At 37.5% G+C, this 25,989-nt stretch overlaps 1 protein-coding gene across 1 annotated transcript in view; it reads left to right on the top strand.

Annotated features, from left to right (window-relative positions):
• RPRD1A (regulation of nuclear pre-mRNA domain containing 1A) overlaps positions 1 to 25,989 on the top strand; it is an 83,630-nt gene that overhangs the window by 37,156 nt on the left and 20,485 nt on the right. Inside the window, exons 2-6 of the mRNA XM_006835073.1 lie at positions 3,399 to 3,528; positions 7,427 to 7,533; positions 7,611 to 7,708; positions 12,313 to 12,439; positions 12,548 to 12,723. Coding sequence (XP_006835136.1) covers positions 3,399 to 3,528; positions 7,427 to 7,533; positions 7,611 to 7,708; positions 12,313 to 12,439; positions 12,548 to 12,723 — 638 coding nt within the window. The remainder of the gene's footprint in view (positions 1 to 3,398; positions 3,529 to 7,426; positions 7,534 to 7,610; positions 7,709 to 12,312; positions 12,440 to 12,547; positions 12,724 to 25,989) is intronic.

The raw sequence follows: 25,989 nt of genomic DNA, 5'->3' as shown, positions 1-25,989 counted from the left end.
ATATGTTCAAGAGTCAGTGAGACTGAAGGAAGAAGTCCAAGGTGCATTGAAGGAATTGGCAAAGAACAAGGCACTGGGAATTGGTAGAATACAAATTGAAATCTTTCAACAAAGTGAGGCGGCCCTAGAGGCACTCGCTCATCTATGCCAAGAAACTGTGCCTTTTTAAGTAATACTAAGTTCTTACATGTTAGCCAGCCAGATTGTGTGTATGAGTGCAAGCATGTTTGTATGCAAGGTCTCATGATGAGGGGCTATAGTTACCCACGAAGAGCTTAAGTTTTAGTTCAGGGAGATGAGGTATAAGAAAATGGAGCCATGTAATTAAGTGTTAAGTAGTACTTATTGGGCTTATCTTTATTGGTATAAGTATGAGGAGGGTTCAAAAAGTTTGTGGGAAAAATGGAATTGAAAGACAATGTTATTTTTTTGTGAACTTTGTGACATCCATTCCTATAGCAGTATGCATACCCATAGACATACAGGGATATAATTTTATATTTATGATTGCTTTAAGAAAAGAGAACTAATATTTTTAGTGATGTGGACTGTCATGTACCAGTTTGCATGAAGCTTTCATATTATTAATTTAATAGGAAAGATGACTTTTGGTATGTGTACTGTATGGCCCTGGCAAATTGATAGAGAGCTGATGTCAAGTCAACTCTGACTCATGGTGATCTTATGCATAATAGATCAAAATGTTGCCCAGGTCTGTGCAATTATGACTGCTGGCATGTTCTAGTCCACTCTGTGATAGTGCATCATCCTCTCTCACTGGGGAGTCTCTCATATCTTAATTGGCCCTCTCCTTCACTAAACATGGTGTCATCCTGCAGAGATTGATTTTTTCTTGACATGTCTAAAACAAGCGAGTGTAGTAGGCTGTTGTGATCCATAGTTCTCATTGGCTGTTTTTGCAAGTAGATCACTAGATCTTTCTTCCTTGTCTGTCTTCATCTGCAAGTTCTTCTACGTCCTGGGTACCATGGGTGACCTTGCTGGCATAGTTTCTAGCATTATAGCAACATCCAAGCCCTTGGTAACAATATCTGATCTCTGAACATCAACATCCTGTAGTTACAAACAACCATAAATATGTCTTACTTGAGCATAATTCCAAGTACTTTGTACAGGAAGGAGTCAAGTAGCATTCTCCGTTACCCCTGACTTGCATGGCTGCAGCCAATAAACACTCACTGCACCGACCTGGCTCTGGACCCCATGACAGTCATATCCAGCTGAGCCCAGGAGATGCACAGCAGTCAGTATGCACAGGGCAGGCAGCAGGGGGTAGCTAAGTATTAAGGTACCTGCTAGTCTAATTCAGGACTGTAGACTCTGCTCTAGATCCGGAGATCTGGAGCAGAGCCCACTTGAATCCAAGTGCCAAGGTGGTACAGTGGGCATCTGTCTCATAGTGGCTCAAACCATGTGACACAGAACTCTTGGAGAGTAGGTTCTGCACTGGAATAAATGGGGGAGGGGGCGACCAGCCTCACCTCAGTTATTCAGGGGAATGTGGGGAGCAAGAAGGAATTCCAACTTTTCTATTGCCCGTGAGAATCCATGCCGTCTATCTATAACTGCTTTCAAAAGTTAAAGATGTCTGTGCCACGTCTGCCCAGCAGTCAGTGAACTTTTTGCTGCCCTGTGTTCACCTTCTCCTCCTAGTAGGTATTCAGTCCACTTGTCTAATCTTTCCTCTGAAGCAGCTCAGGGTTTCAGGCTTGTCCTCTGTTTTTATTTCATTTAGTCTCCTATAATGTAGAAAGTCTCTTTAGTGTGCCTAGTTCACCATCTTGCTGGAAGCCCCACCCCCACCCCCACCCCACCCCACCTATTGTCTTTTGAAAGGGAGTCCTGGTGTGGCACTGTGAGGTAATACCTCAGACTACAGAGTCATTTGAACTGCAAGGTCGATGGTTCAAGCTCACCACCTGCTCCTTGGAAACTCTATAGAGGGTCGCTATGGGTCGGAATCAACTCATCAGCACTTAACAACAACATGAACAACAGAAACATAAGAAATTATTATTAAAATTCATTTAAAATTACTTTCTTGACTTTCTTTTGACATAGTGGATTGTGATGAATTGCTGTTGAGTCAATAACAGCTCATGGTGAGCCCTCTAGGACACAGTAGAACTGTCCCATAGAATTTCCAAGGATGTCATCTTAAGGATGCAGACTGCCACATCTTTTTCCAGCAGAGTGGCAGGTAGGCTTGAACTACTGATCTTTTGATTAGCAGCTGAGTGCACCACCAGGGAATATTCTGTTGTGACTAGTTCCATTCATTTATTATGTGCTCTAGGTAAAGGTTCATAGTTTTAAATGGAAGTAAATTTCTTTCCCTGAAAATAGGAGGAAAGGGTATATACATGGTGGTGATTTCTAGTTACTTCTCGATTTTCAGCCTGGGTTCAACAAGGAAAAAAAAAAAAAAATCTTGGTGTTTGCTCCCCTTCCTAGTATAGGATTTGCCCTTGTGAATATGTTGAGTAATATATTTTGAAATCTTACACATTTTTACATTCTTATTCTTAAATATTTTTGAGAGCTTAGTAGTAAGCCATGAATTCAAGTAACACTCAAAAAAATATTTTTAATGCAGTAAGTATTTGCTATGTTAAGAGGGTAAATATTAGGAACATCAACTGGGCAATGTTTAGGGCTTCCTCCTCCCAGTAAAAAATGTAATCCAAAGGGGATTCTCTTTTGTACTCCTGTTATTTCGTAATAACTTCATAATTGATTTGTGTCAACATAGGTACTAAACAAATCTTAAATTCAGTTTAAGGTTTGTTGTTGTTAAGTGCCATCAAGTCCATTCAGACTGATAGCAACCCTATACAGGGTTTCTAAGGAGTAGCTGGTGAGTTTGAACTGCCGACCTTGCAGTTCACACTGAAGTTTTAGATTTAGGGTACCATTTTAACAACATGACAAATCACTACCTTATTTTAAGTGGCTTTAATTCATATAATTTGCAATGATTTTAATAAAATTTAGTATATGTAGAGTCAGAGATGCTTGCTTACAGAAACGTGGGTTTCACTATATATTTGGAATTGGTGATAAGGCTCAGAATCAAGGATGTTACTTAGTTTTGGTGATTTAGTAAAACTGCCAAGGAAACAGAAAGAGCTGTCACTGACCTCTTGCCTCTTTGGCGCTCTCTTTTTCTCACATGATTGGTCTGCAGAAATAAAAGTAGTTAGTTATACTGGTAAGTAAAGCAGCAACAACTTTGTAAGTGTGGTCATAAAATGACAAGCTGGAATTTAATATGATATATAAAGGATAGTAGTTGTTCTCAATTTGGGTGCTATAAAATTTGTCTGAGTTACATGAGGACATTTTAAGTAGCTTTTAAATTTTTCTCTCTTTTTCAGCCAAACCAAACAGGAAGCTTACTTTTCTGTACCTAGCCAATGATGTCATTCAGAACAGCAAAAGGAAGGGGCCGGAGTTTACAAAAGATTTTGCACCAGTTATAGTGGAGGCTTTTAAGCATGTTTCAAGGTATGATCATTGTTTGGGTACTAGGTAATATTTTTTTCAGTGTACAATATGTCCTTTTGCTAAAATTTGTTTTAAGCCATTAAAATGAAAAACCAAGAATGTATTTCTTCAAAGCATTCATTTAAAGAGACCTGCCTATAAATGGTGTTTGTAAGTGTGTTAAATTATATCTATGAAGAAAAAAAATTTTTTTGAACTCTTGATAATTTGGGTGTTTGGAGTACTTGAATTACAGTTTTCCTTTGAGAGTCAAAAAATAGTTGTCTCTTGGAAAGAACTTCATTCAGAATGAATGAAGGCATTGCATTGAAAATTTGAAATATTTCTGAATAAATGTAGTATTCCTCCCATATTGCTTCTAATGATTTTAAGAGTATTCTAGTATGTGGGGGTCCTGGTGCAGCGCTGTGGGTTAATGCGCTGCACTGCAAAGTCTGCTTAAACCGCAAGGCTAGCGGTTCAAGCTCACCAGCTGTTCCTCGGAAACCCTATGCAGGGTTCCTATGGGTCAGAACCCGACTCTACAGCCTTTAACAACAACAACAACAAGAAAAGTATGTGGGTATGTGGCATAATGTTTTAAAATATTTTGGAAATTTATTTGAAATATATTTAGTTAAAATCATCATAAAGCTATTAAGACTTTTTGCTACAGAAAACTCTTTAGGATTAGAAACTTCTATACTTTGGCTTGTATCCTTTCTGAATGATATTTCCAAAGGTTATATGCAAACATGTGGTATATGACTGAGAATCAACATTAAAATGGGGTATACTCTTAATTAAAGCATTCTAAATTATAGAATTTAAGGAGCTTTGGTAGCGTAGTGGTTACGAATCAGGCTGTGAACCTCAGAATCAGCAGTTTGAAACTACCAGCTGATCCGTGGGAGAAAGATGAGGCTTTCTGCTCCTGTAGAGATTTACAGCATCAAAAACCCTGTACAGGGTCACTATGAGTTGGAACCGACTCAATGACACATAACAACAACAATAAATTATAGAATTCAGTAGTAAAAGAAGATAATATATGAGTTACTGTAGACATTTTTAAAAGAAAAATTACAGAGTGTCAAATACTGGTATATGTTGATTTTTAAAATATGTATTTCTATCCTTCAACTGAGACGTTGTCTTTTACCATTTTTGGTAAAATTTGGTATTTTTCAGAATTTCATCCTAGGTCTTCTTCTGGTACTATTCTTCACTTGTTCTTTGGGTGATTTTGTATGTTGCATGTATTTATTTATTATCCACACTCGACAATGTTGTGCTTCAGTTCAGATGTCTTTTCTGTGCTTTCCATTTTTATGTCCAGTAGCCTATTGCCATTTCTGTTTGAATGCTTCTCACACAGTTCAAACTCAACCTTAACTGATACTGAGCACATTATGGCCTTGCTGCCTTTCATACTTGCTCCTCCTCTCTGTTTTGGTCTCTGCAAATGGCAACACCATATATCTCAAGGCCCAAAAAAGAAATTAGATGTTATCTAACTCTTTTTTTTCTTCTTCATTTCCTGTCCCATATAGTACATACTCCCTTGGTTCCTTGGATTTCTTTCTACTCCAATTACCTAAACAGCTTTTCTGTATAATAGTAGTGACTTCCAGCTAGAATTTTGCATCCACTATTATTCAGCCCATTTTGTTGTTAAGTGCCATCGAATTTGTTCCTACCCTTAATCGACCCATTGTAGGGTTTCTGAGGCATGGCTAGTGAGCTTGAACTACCAATCTTGCAGTTCAAACCAACCATGCAGTCCAGCACATTAATCCACAGCGCCACACCGGGACTCTTCAGTCCATTTTAGAAAACTGTAATCAGAAAGTTGAGCTTACCATAAGGTCTTTCAATGGTTCTCATTTGCACTAGAAATCAAGTAAAGTCCTGAGTAAGACTTAAGATGTTCCTTCATGGCTTAGCCTACTTTCCAGACTCATGTCTCAGTTTTATCTACATACAGTTCATTGTCTACGATTTAGGTCTAGGATGGGGAACATCTGGCCCACGGGCCATATAAGGCCACAGAATCATTTAGTCTGCCCCTGTTAAGGCAACTGCAGCTCCAGTCATCACATTGTTGTTTTTGTTGTTGTTGCTCAGTACCATCAAGTTGGTTCTGACTCATAATGACCCTGTATAGGGTTTCCGGGAAACAGTTGGTGGGTTTGAGGTGAGTTAATTAAATGTCTAGCCAAAGACAGCAGGCTAAATTTAAGTTGATACTTTGTGTGTATGAATGATGTTATAAATTTTGGCAGATAAAAGGATTCCCCCGCTGAGCCTCTCTTTGTTCTTCTGCCTTTGGACTTAACATATTTAAATTGTTAAGTGCCATCAAGTCAGTTCCACCAAATAGTGATCTGTATAGTTTCCATGGAACATCTCTTTGGTTTGAACTGCTGACCTCTAGGTTAGCAGTCCAATGCTTATCCTATAGCACCACTCCAGGACTTCTTCCTTATAGATATTACCTCTCTAGAATTCAGTAAGATACTTCTGGTTGTTATACAACCCAAAGAATGTAATCAGAGTTCACTAAATTATACCTGTAGAAACTGTTGAATTGGTCTATGTTTTGCTGTGTATATTCTCAACAACAACAAAATAAATAAAATTTAAAGGAAAAAAAATTACTGAGTGCCTACTATGTGTTAGACCCAAAGGGTGTGGATGGAGCTGTTCTTATGGAAGTTGCATTTCTGTGAATGGTAACGGTAGTGAATAACAAGACTGACAAGTAAATATAGTCATGTCAGAGACATAGCTAGAGGATATGAGGATGCTTAGTTATGTAGTTTGATAAATAATTACAACTTAGGTTAGGGTTCGGGTTCGGGTTAGGGTTAGGGTTGAACAGAGCCATAAAACAAGCCATTTGACTATCTGGGGGAAAACATTCTAGATAGAATACTTGCAGCTACAATGAGATGGCTATGCCCTGGGGATCAGGAAGGTGAATTGTATCAGAGAAGATATTAGAGAATGTGGACTGACAGGGAAGCAGAGTTAAGGCTCTGGACATGGATTTTGCGGTGTATTCTTGGCATGGTGGTTAGTTCTTAAAAGACTGAGAGCATGAAGATCTGCTTTATATTACAAGGAAGCTCTATGGAGAATTAGAGTAGAGGCTGGGAGACCAGAGAGAGACCAGAGATAATAGTGGCTCATTCGATGGTGGTGGCAATGAAGGGCATAGGAAGTGACCGAGAGGACTTCTTATTCCCATTTCCCCCTATATCCAATCTTCAGAACTCAGATTGAATGAATATTTCCTCAAATAAACTTCCTGATCTCTCTTAAGCAGAGCCAGGTCTCTCTTTTATGACCTTCCTTAGTACCTGTTCACTTTTGTAGTATTTATAAATAACAGCTGCAATAAAGCTTCATTCATATCCTCAGTATCAAGGATAGTAGTACCTTGATTGGTAAATACTTGTTGAATGAATCAAGAAGTCACCTGTTAGAAAATTTCCCTTAGCCTAATGTTCAACCTCCATTTTGTTAGAAGTATCTTCTTTGTAAACTCAAGTAGCTTGTACTAACACTTTGTGGCTGTTGTAACTTTTTTAATAGTAAGTTATTTTAAGAAAGCCAAGAGTGTATCTGTCTTGATTATGTCACCTCTGTATTGCTGATCATACAGTGATGCTCAGTAAACATTTGGACAATGTTTTTGTTTTTTTTCCAGATAGATAATAAATGTCTGATTATATGTTGGGGTTTCAAAAAATTTGTGGAAAAATTCCATTATCTTATAATTCCATTTTCCATGAATTTTTTGAAACCACGTTGTATTGAAAAATTAACATTTTTAAAGTATTATGTATTAAATCATTTATTTATTTATTTATTTATTTTATTTTTTTACTGTTAACATTTATTTTTTCTTTAGTGAAACTGATGAAAGTTGTAAGAAGCACCTTGGAAGAGTTTTGTCTATTTGGGAAGAAAGGTCTGTGTATGAAAATGATGTGTTAGAACAACTTAAGCAAGCTCTGTGTAAGTATGTGATTTTTAAAATTATAATCTCTTCAATAAAATGTATTCTTTCATTAAAACTTAATATTTCATTTTAGATGGGGATAAGAAACCTAGGAAGCGAACTTATGAACAGATAAAGGTGGATGAAAATGAAAACTGTTCCTCCCTGGGATCTCCAAGTGAACCACCACAGGTAGAAGGTTTTCTTTTTTAAGAGAATTAGGCGTTTGTTTGCTTTTTTAACCTTATATGGCCTGTGAACTTTATTAATTTTGATGTTTTATTTTTTTATTATGGTTTGGATAAAAGTTTATAGAGCAAGTGAGTTTCCCAATTAATATGTTACACGCATTTTGTTTTGTGACATTAGTTGCAAGTCCTTCAGCGTAATAACACTTGTCCCACCTCCTCCCTGGGTTTCTTGATTCTGTTTTCCCATCTTTGCTGCCCCAGTGTCCTTCTGAACTTTGTACAGAATGCTGCCCTTTTGATCTTATATAGCTGTTTATTCTGAGGAACACATTCTTCACCATTGCTATTGTTCACTTTGTAGATTTGTCTTTTGTTTGGCTGGAAGGTGATCTCCAGGAGTGGGTTCAGTTCCAGGTTTGAATAATTCTAAGGGCCATTAGCGTAGTGGTTACGAATCGGGTTGTTAACCTCAAGGTCGGCAGGCAGTTCGAAAATACCAGCTGTTCCACGGGAGAAAGATGAGGCTTTCTGCTCCCGTAAAGATTTGCAGCCTCAGAAACCCTGTGCAGGGTCGCTATGAGTCAGAACCAACTCCACGGCACATAACAACAACAAGGGCCATAGTCTTGGAGGTTCCACCAGTCTTTATTAGACCAATAAGTCTGGTGTTTTTTTGTTTTTCTTTTTATTTTAAGTCTGGTCTTTTTAATGATTTTTAATTTTATTGTACATTTTTTCCTACTCTGTCTAAGACCTATTGTTATCCCTGTCAGTGCAACAGGTAATGGTAGCTGGGCACCTTCGAATTCTTCTGGTCTCCAGCGAATGGTAACTGTGGTTCATGTGGTCCACTAGTCCAAAGTATTGTTCTTTGGGTCTTTGATTTTTTTTTTCTCACTCTTTTTTGCTTAAGATAGGAAGAGACCAGTAGCTGTATCTTAGATGGCTGCTCACAAGCTTTTGGTACCTTAGTCACTACCCACCTAAGTAGGATGTAGAACATTGTCTTTGTGAATTCTTGTTGTTAAGTGCCATCAAGTCTGTTCTGACTCATAGCAACCCTGTATAGGGTTTCCAAGGAGCAGCTGGTAAGTTTGAACCACGAATCTTGTAGTTAGCAGTCCATTGCATACCTTACCTAAATATTCCTTGAGACTATGATCCCAAACCTACAAGCCCAGTAATTCAATCTTTCAAGGTATTTGGTTATGGCTAAGAAGTTTGCATAACTTTGCCCCTCTGTGTTGTATTATATTTCTAGATATATTTACAGCACGTACAAATATGTATGCAGAAATGCCTTTTGCAAAACTTACATATGCTATTGGATATACTCCTGTATGCTATCAAACATCTGTTCAGCATACATATGTACCTATGTATTTACTCGTAAATTCTTTGTTATTTCTGTTATTGCAGGATTGTGTATGTAATAATATTTATCATTGTTACCTTTTACTCATACCTTCCAGTATCTTCCTTTGCCATGGTCATGTTGTGCTGACCCTCCTCCTTATTGTGTATTACCTTTCCCTTCACTTAAGTTAATAGATACCTACTATTTAGTTAGTGATTTTCTCTCTTTTTCCCTCCCATCCCTGGTAATTGTCAAAGAATGTTTCTTTCCATGTGTAAACTTTTTCTTGACTTTTTATAATAGTGTTTTCATATAGTATTTGTTCTTTTGTGGTTGACTTATTTCACTCAGCATAATGTCCTCCAGGTTCATCCATGTTGTGAGATGTTTCACAGATTCATTGTTATTCTGTAATGTTGCATGTTACTCCATTCTGTGTATGTGCCATAGTTTGTGTATCCATTCATCTGTGGATGGTCTTTGAGGTTGTTACCAAACAAAGTGAACATGGGTGTATATGTATCCATTTGTGTCATAGTTCTTATTTCTCTGGGATATATACCTCGTTGAGGGATTGTTGGATCATAATTGTATTGCTGTTTCTAATTTAAGGAAATGCCATGCTGTTTTGTTTACTGTGCTTGTACCATTTTACAGTCCCACCAAAGTTCCAATCTCTATACACCCTTGTCAGTTTGTTTTCTAACTTTTTTTGTTTTTGTTTTTAGTTTTTATAGTGAATTGAGTAATAGTTTACATAGGAGAACATCACTTTACACTCATCCTGTTTCACTTCATTGCAATGATTACAATTCCCTCCATGCACCATCATTCAGTCAACAGTATTTGCTTCTATTCCCTCATTTTTATTGTTTTTTGATGTACACCGAAACACTCAGGAATATACAGTCATTCAAACAACCATAGAGCGTACCCTGCAAGCCTGCCCTCCGGCCGTCAGCCCACAGCCCCTCTCCCTCCATGAGTCTAGAGTCCCCAACCTCTCCATCTCTTCACGTCATCGTCTCTGCCTCCATCTCTGGCATCGCTGTTTCTCTGAATAAGGCCCCACTCTGATCCCGCTCTTCTCCCTTTATGGTCCCAGGGTTCTCCGCTCCTGGACTGCAAGATCAACCATTCCCCGCTTTTTGTTACAAAACCTTTACATTGCAATGTAATCAGTCCTGATAACAATTACTCACTATTGAACCACAAGAGTCTTATCCCCATCTCCTTTCACAAGCCCTGTCTAGACAGGTCGAAAACCACTCAGTGGCGATTCTACCTTCCCCCACACCCTCTGTAACTAAACTCTCTCTTGGAAATTTGTAAACCAGTCACTTCGTGCCTTTATAGCACTCCCTATTTTAGGTAACCAATGTCTAAGTTGCCCATCTCTATCAACCCTATGTACAGAGGGGTTGGGAATGATCCTTGCTGTGAGGATTCCCTCCCTCTTTTAAGCTGCTAAATCCGTAAGTATAGGTCAAGTTCATTACACTGTAGTGGATTACACTTTTTTTCTCTTCTTTCTTCCTCTCGTCAAGTTTTGATCATTCAACCATTGAAGCTAGGTCAAATGGGTACTATCTGCAAGTATGGGTGTTCTTGTGCATCTCCCCTCACTCCATATCAGCTGGATGCTTCACTCTCTGCTCTAGCCCTCTGTGGCTATGTCCCTGTCCATGGGCTCAGCAGTCCCCAGGCCTCGTCATTATGGTTTTTGTTTTGTTTTGTTTTTTGATTGTTGCTGTTATTGCTGGGGTGTTATAATACTTCATTGTTTTTTATTGTGTCTCTAATGGCTGCATTGGGCTGATAACTGCAAGGTCAGCAATTCAAACCCACTAGCTACTCATCAGAAAAAAGATGAGCCTCTGTGCTCCCATAAGAATTAAGTCTCAGAAACCCAAAAGGGCAGTTCTGTCTGCCCTATGGTCACTATGAATCAGAATCTACTCAGTGACAGTGGGTTTGGTTGGGGTTTGATTAATGGCTAATGATCATGAGCACCTGAATATCATCTTTCATGACGTGTGATGTTTTCTTTTTAGAAATGGAGTTTTACTCTAATTTTGGATGCAAGAAAGAAAATGCATAAAAATTCTATTCTGGTTAAGAACTTGTAAATATTTAATGTATATATTAGGCAGTCATATTTTATATAGAGGATATCTATTTAATAACTATGATTTGGTCTGATGAGATATACACTAAAGTTTCCTTTTAAATACATGAAACATCTAATAAGACTTTTTTTAATATGATTAAAGTATATTAAAATTTTTGTTCTTAGTGATAAATATTACTTTATGTGTTTTTGCTTTAAAATAGGAAAAAAAGGAATATTAGAGTGACAAGTTCTATGAAACTAAAACCATATAGTTCTGTGGAAAAATAAGATGGATTACAATCATTATCTTAATCCCTCAGGTCCTCCTAGGTTGATACTATATAGAATTCCTTAACCATCAAATGACCCAGAGAGACACTTTGAACTTTTCACTAAGGTGGGCATTCAGTCTTTCAGGCTCTTCCTTCTCTGTTTCAAACATTTAAGAGGCACAAATATAGTTTAAAAGGAATAAATGAAGGCATAAGTATACTGTAAAACAAGGGGAATTTCTCCATGGGCTAGATATAATACAGAAACATGCACAACTCTGTACACCTGACCAGAGGATGGTTTTTGCTGAGTTCATGAGTCTAGTTTCATACATGAGTTGCCAGAAATTAGAATTATGTAGGATGATGACAAGGACTCAAATTGCGCTATAAGAGTTGGAAGGCTGGACTCAAACTCACTGAAAGGAACTAAATGCGGGTAAGGTTCTCTCCCCCATGAAAGGAACTTGAAGGAAAGATAATGACCAGTTGCTGCCTAGAACTGTGGCTTGGTATTGGTCTGAGTCCAAGGGAGGCAGAAAGATTCTCAGCCAAGACCCGAGCCAAGTTGCCTGTTGGGACAGTAACTGAATACTGAAGCCCACTTAGTCATCATGGACAAGAAGCTGAATTGTTACTCTACTGGACCAACTGGGAGGCCAAGTAGATTTATTCACATTTCCAACATCTAGCACAGTTTAGTTTCTTTTTCTTAATATATAAAGAAACTGTTTTCTAAAACAGTTTACATTAGAAACTTTAAACTAGTAAATAGTACATAGGGTTACATAAGAAAAACTTTAATTTTCTTGTAGTGTAATGTGTTGTATTTATTTTGGTTTTGAAGTTATGTAACTTTTTAGACTCTAGATCTCGTCAGAGCATTACAAGATTTAGAAAATGCAGCTTCAGGTGATGCAGCTGTTCATCAGAGGATAGCCTCTCTGCCTGTTGAAGTGCAAGAAGTCTCCCTACTAGATAAAATAACAGGTGAGAAGAGAAAATGTGATCACAACTCTTTTGGGAATGAGGCTGAAGGAACAGCATATGGAATTGTTTTTGTTGTATAACACTTTTATTATTTTGTGCTTTTTTTAGATAAAGAATCTGGAGAAAGGCTTTCTAAAATGGTAGAGGATGCTTGTATGTTGCTGGCAGATTACAATGGCAGATTGGCCGCAGAAATAGATGATAGGAAACAACTCACTCGAATGTTATCAGATTTTCTTCGTTGTCAAAAGGAAGCGCTTGCAGAGAAAGAACATAAATTGGAAGTGCGTAATCTTTCCTTTTTTAGTGCTTATTAATTTAATTTACCTTTTACTAGGAATTTTAAGATACCTCATGTACCTACACATTTTGTTTTATTTTTTCTTACATGGACCCTTTTAGATCCAGGTAAGCTTCTCCTTGCATTAATGGGTTTTCTTCTATTTGAACCAAATTAACCTGCCTAAGTAAATGTAGAAATTTGGAATTAGCAGAGTTAGTTGTATTTTCAAGTTATTCATATGAAATAATATTTTTTCTTATAAACCCTTATAGTCAACAAAAAATTTTTGAAAATGGCAGTTGGTATAAAGTCTGATGTTAAGTACAGTAAATTGTGGTTCTATTCTGAGTACATATAGTTTTTTAGGTTTACAAGTTGCCTTCAGAAAGTTCATGGAAAAATGGAATGAAAAGTTCCATGAACTTCCCTCATAGTAATTCATTGATTTTGCTTTGGAGCATAGTCATCAAACTACTCTGTTGTTTTTCCCCAGGTTATGATACTTTACCACCCTCATTTGACTCAAAACCACTCTTGGGTGAAGAGTCATTGGTCCTGTCTCATTTGAGTAGTAAACTGATACTGTTGATATATAAAGTCTGGGAATGCAGGTGGTTAAAAAAAAAATAGAAACATTCATATTTCCTTTGAACAGAGTGGTCATTGTTAGAGGTGGGTGAGCTGTACTTGGAATCTTTCAGTTGATTAGTTTTTGTTTAAATTGTTTATTGCTATAGTAAATTCTTATTATATATAGGAAAAGTTCTAATTTGTCTACATCTCTTTATTTACAGTTTACTGTAAATTTGTAGTTATGGCATGATAATAGCTCTATTAGTTGACTTTATTCATTATTAAACAGTTGTTTGTTCAGCAGGTCCTAATTGTGCCAAAGGTCATTCTTAGATTAGATTGCCATTATTACCGTGAGAGCAGTTATTTGAATATCACTTAGTATCAGCAGTGAAACTCTACTACCCCAAATTTTCAGTCATTCATTTAGTACTACCCCTTTTCAATTTGGTCTTCCTTTGCTCACATATAAGAGGCCCTTGGAGAACAGTTGTTGGAGAGGTTGCCCAGTAATAGGAAGAAAGAAAAGTTTTGTTTAAAAGACAAATTTGATTGTTAACTTGCCAGTTTTTGATCTTGTGATGGTCCTTTCAGTCTTTATAGTATTGTTTAATTGCTAACAGAATAAAGGGTAAGTAATGTCATAAACAGCTTTTGTCTTTAGTTTTTGACATGGTGTCTTTAACTTTTGTCGAGCTTCTATTGCAGGTATTGGACATGGGCGGGCGTGTCTTCTAATGATGTCACCACCATTAGCATATCCTTCCTGCTAAAAATAAATATCAAACTCCAAAGCTTGTATTGTCTCATGTTTTTGAAAACTCAGAAGACTGAAAAATTATTTCTCTAAAAAGTTACTGCTTTCTCACTTGTGATTTTGATCATTTGTCACTGAATACAAATACAGAATTTGTGTTTAATACATAAATATAAAACAGAACAGAGACCACTACCACCTCTTTTCCTACAGCTTTCCAGCCAGTTCTCATAGTTGGTGGTCATAGATGGGGAGATTAATTATGATTATAATAGCATTTTCCCTGTGTCAGGTATTGCTCTAAGCACTTCATTTGTAACATTCATTTAATCTTAGCATCAATTCTATACTCCTGTTTATAGATAAGGAAATTGAGGCATTGGGGGTTTAAGTGACTTGCATAAGACACCAGGTCACAGAGTCCTGGTGTGGTGCTGTAGAATAAGCACTAGACTGCAAGGTCGATTTTAAATGCAAGGTCAGAAATTCAAACTCACCAGCCACTCGCTTGCTCATACACTGTCGCTATGAGTCAGAACCGACTTGACGGCACTTAACAACACACGGTCCCAGAACCCAAGGAATCTGCTGCCAGAGTCAGGTTAGTGAACTGCATCAAAAGACATATTTTCTGTCAATTTGTATGTAAAGTAATGCAAGATTAGTTTACTGGTGTGATGCGTGGAATAAGCACTGGACTGCTAACCACAAGGTTGACAGCTCAAGCCCACCAGTCACTCCTCAGCACCCGTATTGGGTCACATGAATTGGAACTGACTCAACAGCACTTAACAGCAACAACAGTGTAAGATTACTGCAACAGCTAAAACCTTCTCCAACCTTTTCTGCTGCCTACCTCCTTAGAGCTAATCACTGGTTTAGAGTGATCTAGGAGTTTTGTTATTCAGCATGACTGGACTTTATCATGTTTGGTAAAATAAAAAACCACCTAAATTATGTTAAACCTTTTTCATAAGTAAAGAGATATTTTGATTTCTGTATAAACTTGGAAATTATTCCACAGAACTCTAAATTGTCATTTAGAATGGATTCCTTTGTTAGATGATACAAAAATTATCTGAGATATTTATTTTTCCTATCAATAAGGTGATAATCTCTTTGAAATGGAGGCTGAAAGGTCAAGATTTATACTTTCCACACCATCAAAATAGTTCTCTAGTATTGTATCATTGCTGTTTTTTGAAAATTGGGCATAAATTTTAAGGGTCAGCTCAGGAATTGCATCTTAAGAAGTTCACTATTTATTAAAGCATTTATGATAAATGAAAATAGTGTTCTTGAAACATTTTAGAATTCAGTAGTCGTTTTTGAAACTAGCGACTAACTTTAGCCAGTTACTTAGGAGATAAAGTGCTAAAATCGACTTAATTCCTTTTATTTTCATCTAATCAGTTTCAGAGATTGATGTGGGAATCATTTCACCATTTAAAAGTACTGCGTAAACTATTACTCACATGACATTATTAAAGATGGCATAAGTGGGTAGGGGGATGGAAGTGACCTTTGGATTTTTATATTTTGGGGAAAAGGGCAGTATACAAGGGAATTTAAAACTATTTATGGAAAAATGGAATTTTTCCATGAACTTTATGTAGCCCCTTCATAGAGATAAAAAAAAAAAAAAAAGCTTTAATATTCAATATGGTAAATATCCAGTCTTTGAATACTTTTTCATGATACATTTGGTGTAAAAAAGAAGCATGCTTTTTAAACTACAGGTTCCTTTTCATTATTTTTAAAAATAGACATTTGAAAATTGTGTTGTTTAAAAGGTATGCATAGTGTTTATTAAGTCTTTTATAATACAGACATATTAATCTATTTCAAATTGCTAGTCTTCATAGAAAATTGGAAATCACAATTTGCTGACTCTTTAAAGGAGAAATTAAATCATAGATTCAAAATCTATAAACTAGGATTGAAAGCATGTCAGAAAAGACAAGTCTTTTTCATTTGCAGTCTTATGTCAGTGTCTTGTCCTCACTTAAAAATGAGTGCATTGTATAAGTATTGAATAATTTATGTATGTCTATCCTTCTGATGGTGTCAGATTGCTGAGTGTTCTGTACATTAGAGATAGTGCCATCTTGGTGATGCAGGTTTGCATAGTTGTGTAAGAATGTTTGCAGGATTGATTCTCAGAAGTAGAATAATATCAATGTAACCAAGTATCCTTCAAGCCCTCCAGACATAACTTTGCTGCCACTGTACATCAGTGATCTTTTAAATTTTTGGATATCTGATAGGGTAAAAAGCATTTTTTGGTTCACTCAGATTGATTTTTAAATATATTTATTAAGTAATTTCTAACGCACATTACCTGTTCATATCCTTTGGACTATATTTCTATTTGGTTCTGATTTTATGTAGTAAAATTTTGGTAGATTCTGGGAATTTTAGTTACTTATGATGACTTTCTTAATTTATACCTAAAAATCTACTCTGCTATTTTTCTATGGGTTTTACCTCATTAAATAATTTTATCCATATGGAATTTTGTCTATGGTATGAAACTAATTTTTCAGTGATAGTAAAATGTCCCCTCACTATTGATTATTGATGAATTATTGAGTCAGTCTATTTTTATTACTGTTTTAAAATGTTACTTTTGTCATTTAATTGTTATGTTTATATATAGGAACTTACTTCTTGGTTCTATTCTAATGACCCATTTGTTTCATTGTTCGTTGCTACTAAGTGGGTTCTGGCTTCTGGAGGTGTTATGTATTTCCCTGTGCCATCCACACCCTGTGTTGAAGCCCATTGTAGTAGCCACTGTGTCAAGCCATCTCACGAAGGATTTCCCTCATTTTCACGTTACTAAACATGATGTGCTTTTCTAGTGACTGGTCTTTCCTAGTGATGAGCCCAAAGATGAGCCATCTTCACTTCTAAGAAGCATTCTGGGTGTACTTCTGCACAATTGATTTTTTTGTTCTTCTGGCAGTCAACAGTATATTCAATATTCTTCGCCAACACCATAATTCAAGTAAATTCTCCAATCTCTTTCATTGCTCAGCTTTCGCATTCATGTTGTTGTTAAGTGCCATTGGTTATGAGTCGGTTATGACTCATAGTGTCCCTGTGTAGGGTTTTCAAGGAGCCGCTGGTGAGCTTGAACCACTAATCTTGTGGTTCAAACCGACCTTGCAATCTAATGCAGTCTAGTGCATTATCCTACAGTGCCATTTGAAAAGACCATGGGTTGAGTCAGGTACACCTAAGTAATCAGAGTGGCAGCTTTGCTTTTTAACATTTTAAAGAGGTCATTTGCAGCAAATTTGCCCAGTATAATTTCTTGACTCTGACTTTCTTGGGCATTAATTGTTGCAGAGATGAAACTGCCAAATGCAAACCACTAGGCCACCAGGGGGAATTTCCATGAACATTAATTGTTGATCTAAATAGAATGGGATCCTTGATAATATGATTATTCACCATTTATCATGATGATGTTTGTTGATCTAGTTGTGAGGTTTTATGGGTTTTTTTCCTTTGTGTTTAAGTACAACCCATATTGAAGACTTACTATTTGAATTTTATATAACTTAAAGTCCTCTTGACTTTTAACAGTGTGTCATATGCATATTGCAGGTTGTTAGTCTTCCTGCAATCCTGATGTCAGCATTTTTCCTGATATAATCCAGCTAATCTGATTGAATAGATGGTATTGAATAAATCCAGCATACAAGTTTTCTATCAGTTATTGTCAACCTTAAGTCTCTTAATTTTCTAGCAGCTTTGTACCTCACAGTACTAGTCTTTTCAGGTTTCTCAGGATAAATTGCAGTGTTTTTGTTCACTATCCTGTTTCATTTTCTATCTTTCAGAATTTTTTTGACTTCCTGTTCTCTATTCGTGTGGACTTTTGCCTGTATAATTTGGCATTCTGGGAGTAAGAAGTAATAAACATTACTTCAACCTGCCATATAAAATGAAAGCCCTTTTAATTTTATGTAGAACTGTAATACATGGTTTTCATAACTTGCCAAACACTTGTCTCTTTCCTGGTTGTTAACAATAGATCTTTCTGCAACCTGTGTCACTGTCTTTAGGATGATCATTTGAGAAGAAATTGAGTCTCATCAAACCCCTGCTTAAAATTTCAATGCTTCTGAGTCTTATTTTGAATCTTATTTTAAACCTTATACATGGCCTATGAGATCACTGGTCATGAATATCCATTTGACATCACCTCTTACCATCTCATTGGCATCCATTGTGTTCTTCAAGCAGATGATGCATGTTCTCATTTCAGGGTGTCCACTGATAACAGAATGGCTTGATTGCTCCACCTCCTGTACTTAGCTGCTTCCTTTTTTTTTTCAGACTTCTGTACCTGTGTTACCTTTTCAGAGAGCCATTCTGTAGCCTTTACTTTGATAGTACCCTCTTACTCTTCTGTGAGTTCTCTTCCTCACTGTATTACTACCATTCTATTTTTCCTTGATGGTATATAGCACTATTTGCAAAATTTAAACTTTGTTAATTTACTTAGTTCTCATCTGCCACTAGAATGTAATCTCCATGAGAGGAAGAGTCTTGTTACGCTTTTCATGTTGACTGCCATAACCTCTGTGCCTTCAGCAGTGCCTATTGCCTCAAGGAGCTCTGGTAGCGTAGTGGTTACGAATCGGGCTGCGAACCGCAAGGTCAGCAGTTCGAAACTACCAGCTGTTCGCAGAAGAAAGATGAGGCTTTCTGCTCCCATAAAGATTTATAGCCTCAGAAACCCTGTACAGGGTCGCTATGAGTCGGAACTGACTCCACGGCACATAACAGCAACAACAGCAACAACATACGAGGTTTGTGGAGGAACCTTGGTAGAGTAGTGTGGTTAAACACTTGGCTGCTAACAAGTTGGCATTTCTGATCAGTCTTCTACTGTAAAGATTTACAGCCTTGGAACTCCAAAATCTGTCCTATAGAGTCTAATTTTTTTTTTTCTTTTCCTTTTGTGTGGGGAGAGGGGTATATAAGGTTTGTATGAGGAAGTTTCAGAGAGCTCATGGAAAACCATTCTATTTTAATTCCATTTTTTCTGTGAACTTTGAAGCCCCCTTGTACATTTTAAATAGGTAATTTTGCATTTATAAAAGAATGATACTTTTATAAGTAAAAATAATTATTCAAGAGTTTAGAGGAAAATTACTTAAGTTCAATAGATTAACTAATTTTTGAGTCATATTAGTAAGTCCAATATTTACTTCTTGTTTAGTGCCGTGGAATCAGTTACTACTCATAAAGATCCCATATAGGGTTTCTGAGCAGTGGTCAGTAGGTTTGAACCAACAGCATTGTGGTTCAAACCAGCCTGTGGTCCAGTGCTTATCCTACTGCGCCACACCAGGACCAGTCCAGTATTTAAAAAGACTTAAGTTGATTGTTCAAGGAGTGCAGTTTCTAGATGAAACCTGAGTTCTGTGAACAAAGGCATTTTAAAATGGTAAACTTATTTTACCAGTTTGCCTTTTTCTCCTTGAACAGTTTAACAGACGTTAAGTATTGAATTTGTAAAGAGTCACAGTACTACTTAGGGAGAGAATTGGAAATACAAATGAAATCAGTCTTGCTCCAATTTTAGTTCTTTTACATTGCAGTATTGTTAAGTACTGTCCAGTAGGTTCCCACAGTTTAGAAGGCTCCAATTAACATTCAGAGTACTGGCTCTAGGGGGAAAGTGCTCTCTGCCGGCCCTCGAGGAAGGTCCTTGTTTCATTCTTGTTTTTTTGTTCCTTGGAGAACTCCATGCGGTTTGGCATTTCTCTTCCTCCATTTCTGCTAGGAGCTTCGAGTGAACTTGAACAACTGACCTTGCAGTCCAGCACATTAACCTACAGTGTCACACCAGGATGAGAGAGGGCTCAAAAAGGTTTGTGGAAATTTGGACTTAAAAGATAATGGAATTGTTTCATGAGCTCTTTGAAGCCCCCTTGTATGTTAAAGAGTGAAATTTAAGGTCTAATTTGAGGACTAGGTCAAATTTGGCTAAGGCGAAGTAAAATTATGTCAATAACAAGAGATTAATAATGGGTTGATCTCTCGTGTCAGTATACTGAACACAGTACTTAATGTGTGTGCAGTTTAAATTCGGGAGTTCTGTGTTGCGGGTTAATGCTCTGGACTGCAAGGTCCATAGTTCCAAACTCACCAGCTGTTCCTCAGAAACCCTATACAGGGTCACTATGAGTTGGAACCTACTCAACAGCACCTGTGATTTTCGATTGTATGGACCATGACAAGCTATGGACAACATTGCGAAGTATGAGTATTCCTGAACACTTAATTGTGCTCATGAGGAATCTGTAGCTGCAACAAGAGGCAGTTTGAACAGAACATAGGAACACTGAATGCTTTAAAATTAAGAAAGGTGTGTGACAGGGTTGTATTCTTTCACCATACTTATTCAATCTGTATGCTGAGCAAATAATCCGAGAAGCTGGGTTATATGAAGAAAAACGTGGCATCGGGATTGGAGGAAGACTCATTAACAACCTGTGATATGCAGATGATATAACCTTGCTTGCTGGAATAAAGAGGACTTAAAATATTTACTGATGAAGATCAAAGACCACAGCCTTCAGTATGGATTGCATCTCAATGTAAAGAAAACAAAAATCACTACTGGACCAAACAACAACATTCTTATCAATGGAGAAAAGATTGAAGTTGTCAAGGACTTCATTCTTCTTGGATCAACTATCAACACTCACAGAAGCAGCAGTCAAGAGATCAAACGATGTGCTGCATTAGGCAAATCTGCACAAGACCTTTTGGAAGTGTTGAGGAGCAAAGATGTCAGCTTGAGGACTAAGGTGCTGACCCAAGCCATGGTATTTTCAATAACCTCATATGCATGCGAAAGCTGGACCGAGAATAAGGAAGACAGTAGAAGAATTGATGTTTTTGAGTTATGGTGTTAGACGAGAATATTGAAAGTGCCATGGGCTACCAAAAGAACCAATAGATATGGAAGAAGTGCAGCCAGAGTGTTCCTTGGAGGCCAGAATAGCCAAACTTCGTCTCTCATACTTTGGACATATTATCAGGAGGTATCAGTCACTGGAGAAGGATATCCTGGTAAGGTGGAGGGTCAGAGAAAAAGAGGAAGTCCCTCAGCGAGATGGATTTGCAAAGTGGCAGCATCAATGGGCTCAAGCGTGGCAACGTTAGTGAGGATGGCCCAGGATCAGGCAGTGTTTCGTTGCTGTGCATAAGGTCGCTATGAATCGGTATCAACTCAATGACACATAACAGCAACAACATGATTTTTGTTGCTACTTTAGCAGCAGAGATGAGGATGCAAAGTAGATTGGAATGAAATTGTGCAGGGCATTGAATGCTGGGCTAGTCCAATGAGCAGAAAAGGATTATTTTAATAAACATTTTTTATCAGTCATCACGGAGTCAGTTCTGACTCATGGGTGACTTTGTATGTCAGAATAGAAATCCATACGATTTCTATTAGCTGATTTTTCAGAAGTAGATCACCAGGCTTTTCTTTCTAAGTATCTCTGGGTAGACTCAAACTGCCAACCTCTTTATTTGAAGCCACATGCATTATGTACCTTAACCTGGTTATAGTTGCAGAGTAGAGTAGAATGAAGAAAGTATTGCATTGAGGGAGACGAGATAGAACTTAGTGGGTGGTAGCAGTAACAATAAAGGAAACAGTTGAATCAACAAAAGTTGTTTTATTGGGTCTTGGGTCTGAGGAGAAGGAAAAATGTTATAATAAGATTTTGAATCTGGACTTTGAGACGAATGATTCTGGCATTGACTCTAACTAGGGTAATAGTTTGGTGACATAAAGAATTTTGGGGGGTTTTGGTAGTCTAGTTATCTAGTGCTGCTGTAGCAGAGATATTACAAGTTATGACTTTAACAAATGAATTTCTTTTCTCACAGTTGAGAAGGCTCCAAGTTCACATTCAGAGTGCTGGCTCTAGGGGGAAGTGCTCTCTGTCAGCTGTCGAGGAAGGTCCTTGTTTCTCCAGCTTATTTTCTTGTTCCTTGGAGAACTCCATGCAGCTTGGCATTCCTCTTCCTTCGTTTCTGCTCTCTTGTCTAATCTCTTTTATATCTGGAAAGAGATGGCTCAAGATACACCCTACTATTATCTATATCTGTACCTTGAATCTTTTGAATCTTTAATTTGTTACTTTTGTCACTTTTCCCTTTATTATTTCCTATGCTCTTTTATTATTGCTGTTTTTGTTATATTTACTGTTCCTTTTAGTATGCTTGTTTAATCTTGGGATAATGACTGTTAGATTTTCATGAGTCCCTTGAAAAAGGAAGCCATGGTGGCACAGGGTTAAAGTACCCTGCTACTGTTGAAACCGCCAGGCACACTGGAGGGAAGATGTGTTGGTCTGCTTCTGTAAAGATTACAGCCTTGGAAGCCCTGTGGGACAGTGCTACTCTGTTCCCCAGGAGTCAGAATTTATTTGATGCAATGACAGTGGATTTTTGTTGAAAAGAGGGATTTGACTTATTACTTGGCCAGTTCACAGATTCTACAACTCAGGGCAAATTCAAAGGAAATAAGTCAGGAGATACTAGTGTTAGAATTGCCTCAGTTTGCTAAATTAGTCCAGGCCAGAGTATAGTCTGGCCTCTATTTCTGCCAGCACATCAGCCATACCATCTAGTGTCACTTCCACGATTTTGGTCCCTGCATACTCCCACACCTCTGGGAGCTAATGTAATCAGATTATCTTGTTCAAATGACTCGAGCAGAATATCAGTAACAACTGTAAAATATTCATACATCCAGAGTTTGCCAATACCCACAAGAGTCTTTAGACTCTTAGTGTGGTCCTATAGGATCAGTGCAAACAGAAGGTTGGCGGTTTAAATTCACCAGCTACTCCTATACAGAGTCTCTGTAAGCTTTAATATGTTCTTTGTTGTTCGCTTCATATATTTTCAGTTGTTAGCTACTGATATGCTTAAAAGCAGTTCTTTTCCCCACTTTTAGATTATTCTAATTTGTGGATTTAGGAATTATGCAATGAAGTACTTGAAAATTCCAGTTAAAAAAATAAACTTTATACATAAAAAACTAATCTTGGCATTCCTTATCAGATTCTTATATAATTAGTGTTTAAAAATACATGTATCTTTATTATTTCTATAGAGATTTTTTTTCCCTCTTTTTAAATTTTTTAGCACTTGCTCACTTTCATTTATTCTAACTTATGGATAAAAAAAATGTTTTTGTGTGTTGAAGAGAAAAGGCTAGAAGTTAGCTACCCATAGTTATAAATAGTTTCTGTAGATTTTGGTCTTAGATTTGTTAAACCACTGAACAACTTAGGCAGTTTAGCATTATGGTGAAGACTAGGTATTGTAGAACAAGATTGCCAGAGTTTGAATTCTGCCTCTCCCACTTATTAGCTCACCAGCATTGGACAAAATTATTTGGCCTTTTTATATCTGTTTCTTTGTCTGTAAAATAGGTATAATGATTCTATCACTTCATATGATTGTCATGAGGTTTAAATGACTGTGCCCAAAGCCTAATATTTGAGTCCTGGTGTGATACTGGATTGGTAAACCAGAAGGTCAGCAGTTCAAACCCATTAGGTGTTCTTAGGAAACCCTACAGAGAGAGGTCGCTGTGAGTTAGAACTGACTCAACGGCACTTAACACCACCTCCTAATAAGTGTCTCAGATGTTTCAATCCAAAACAAAATAATTTGAAATAGCATAGGTTCACCTGTCATTTAGCCAGGAAATTTAAGTCTTGCTCAGAGGGACACTCTAAGAATGTGAGATGTCTGCAATGTTTTTACACTCTGTAGTGAAATGGATGTATTTATTTTGCTAGTTTTATTCTTAGTATCTCACTTGTTGCAACTAGATGCCTAAATACTTCTAAACAGTCTGTTCAATCATTATGGTTTGGGCTAATCTGCATCAAGCCTACTTACCTGTTGTTGTTGTTGTTGTTAAGTGCCATCGAGTCGGTTCCGACCCATAGCGACCCTGTACAGGGTCTGGTAGCGTAGTGGTTACGAATCGGGCTGCGAGCCTTAAGGTCAGCGGTTCGAAACTACCAGCCGCTCCGCGGGAGAAAGATGAGGCTTTCTACTCCCGTAAAGATTTACACCCTCGGAAACCCTACTTACCTGTAGCTTCTGGAATTTAGCTCTTCAGAATTCAGTACAGTATTTGCTATTGTTTACCCTTTTGCTATTCTTTCGTATGGAAGTTGTCTCACAGGTCAAGGCTGATTTATTTTTTTAGTGCCTTACTCTTTTCCCCAGTGTGTATATGGTAGTTGATGACACTAGGTGTCTTGGGTCCCAGATGTTTCATGTTATTTCTTCATGCTATTTAGAGTTTACGTTTTGTAGAGAAAACAAAAGCCAAATTGTGATGTTCAGACATTCTATCCCTGACTTCTATTTTAATATGGTAAACTGAATTGCAGTCTCTCTCCCCCTAGAACACAGTAAAAAGAAAATATATTCTAGAATATAACAACTAAATGTGTAAAGCCTAGTATATTCTGTCTGTATCATATATATTTATATAATAAAGGAGTCTAAAGATACAGTGGTAAATATCATAAGTATGTAACAGGTATAACAAAATATATAAAGATGAATATGGTGGTGGTTATGTGCCGTGGAGTCGGTTCTGACTCATAGCGACCCTGTGCCGGGTTTCCAAGGCTGTAAATCTTTACAAGAGCAGAAAGCCTCATCTTTCTCCCATGGAACAGCTGGTGGTTTCAACTGCTGATGTTGAGGTTTGCAGCCCAGTTTGTAACCATTGCGCTACCAGAGCTCATTAGGATGAATATTATTGTTGTTAAGTGCCGTCGAGTCGGTTCCGACCCATAGCGACCCTGTACATGGTTTCCGAGGGTGTAAATCTTTACGGGAGTAGAAAGCCTTATCTTTCTCCCATGGAGCGACTGGTAGTTTTGAACCGCTGACCTTAAGGTTTGCAGCCCGATTCGTAACCACTACGCTACCAGAATATAGAGGGGATGAAATGGAGAGAAGGAGGAAATCTATGGAGAGAAATGCAAAGTGATGGGGGAACAAATGGAGTGCTGAAGAAGGTGCAATGAGGGAGGTAATGAAATGCAGTGTTCAATAAGTGGCCACTAGCTGTTCTGTGAGATTTAAACTTGAGTTCCTCCACAGGTGCTCAGTAGCCTCATGTGTCTGTTGGATACGCTACTGGACAGTGAAGATAGAGAATATTTCTGTTGCAGAAAGTTCTGTTCATAAGCGTTATTAAAAAGATAGGAAGGTACAGATAACATGAAGATGTTAAATTTAAAATACATATCATATATAATAGCTCTGCTGTAATACAAGGAATGCTATGGATGCCCCAGAGATGGCAGTCTTCCTGTACGATAGAATACTGATACATTGAAGAAAGAAACCAGTTTCCAATGTACTGTTTATAAATGTGAGGGCATTTACATGCATGGTTTACATGCCCAGAAGTGTGAAGTACCTGGAAGCAGGAGACTGGATAACACACAGTGTAACCGAGGGTACTTCAGTGGAGACAGTTGGGTTAACTGTGTACCCCCATTTCTGAGACCAGTAGCACTGGTGAGGAGTCTGTTCTTATATGGGAACTTGAAATAGAGATAAAGGATAATTCCTGGTGAGGCCCAGGAATGATGAAAATTATCCATCTCTGAAAGTCCACCTTGAAGTTCAGGCAGATTGTCCGTATAGTATCAAGTTACATAGAGGTGATTGTGTCACTGGGACCACAGAGCATTTGTGGGAAGATAATAAGATAGCAAATTCAGAGGGAAGAAACTTCCCTTACAAGGTAATTGGAAAACCAGAACAGTAATGTAAAGTAACTTGATATCTGACATCCAGAGAGGTGGTTATGTGATATCTGACATCCAGAGAGGTGGTTATGTG

This window comes from Chrysochloris asiatica, unplaced genomic scaffold (assembly GCF_000296735.1).
Source record: "Chrysochloris asiatica unplaced genomic scaffold, ChrAsi1.0 scaffold00015, whole genome shotgun sequence".
Lineage (NCBI taxonomy): Eukaryota > Metazoa > Chordata > Mammalia > Afrosoricida > Chrysochloridae > Chrysochloris > Chrysochloris asiatica.
This window is presented reverse-complemented; position numbering and strand designations above follow the sequence as displayed.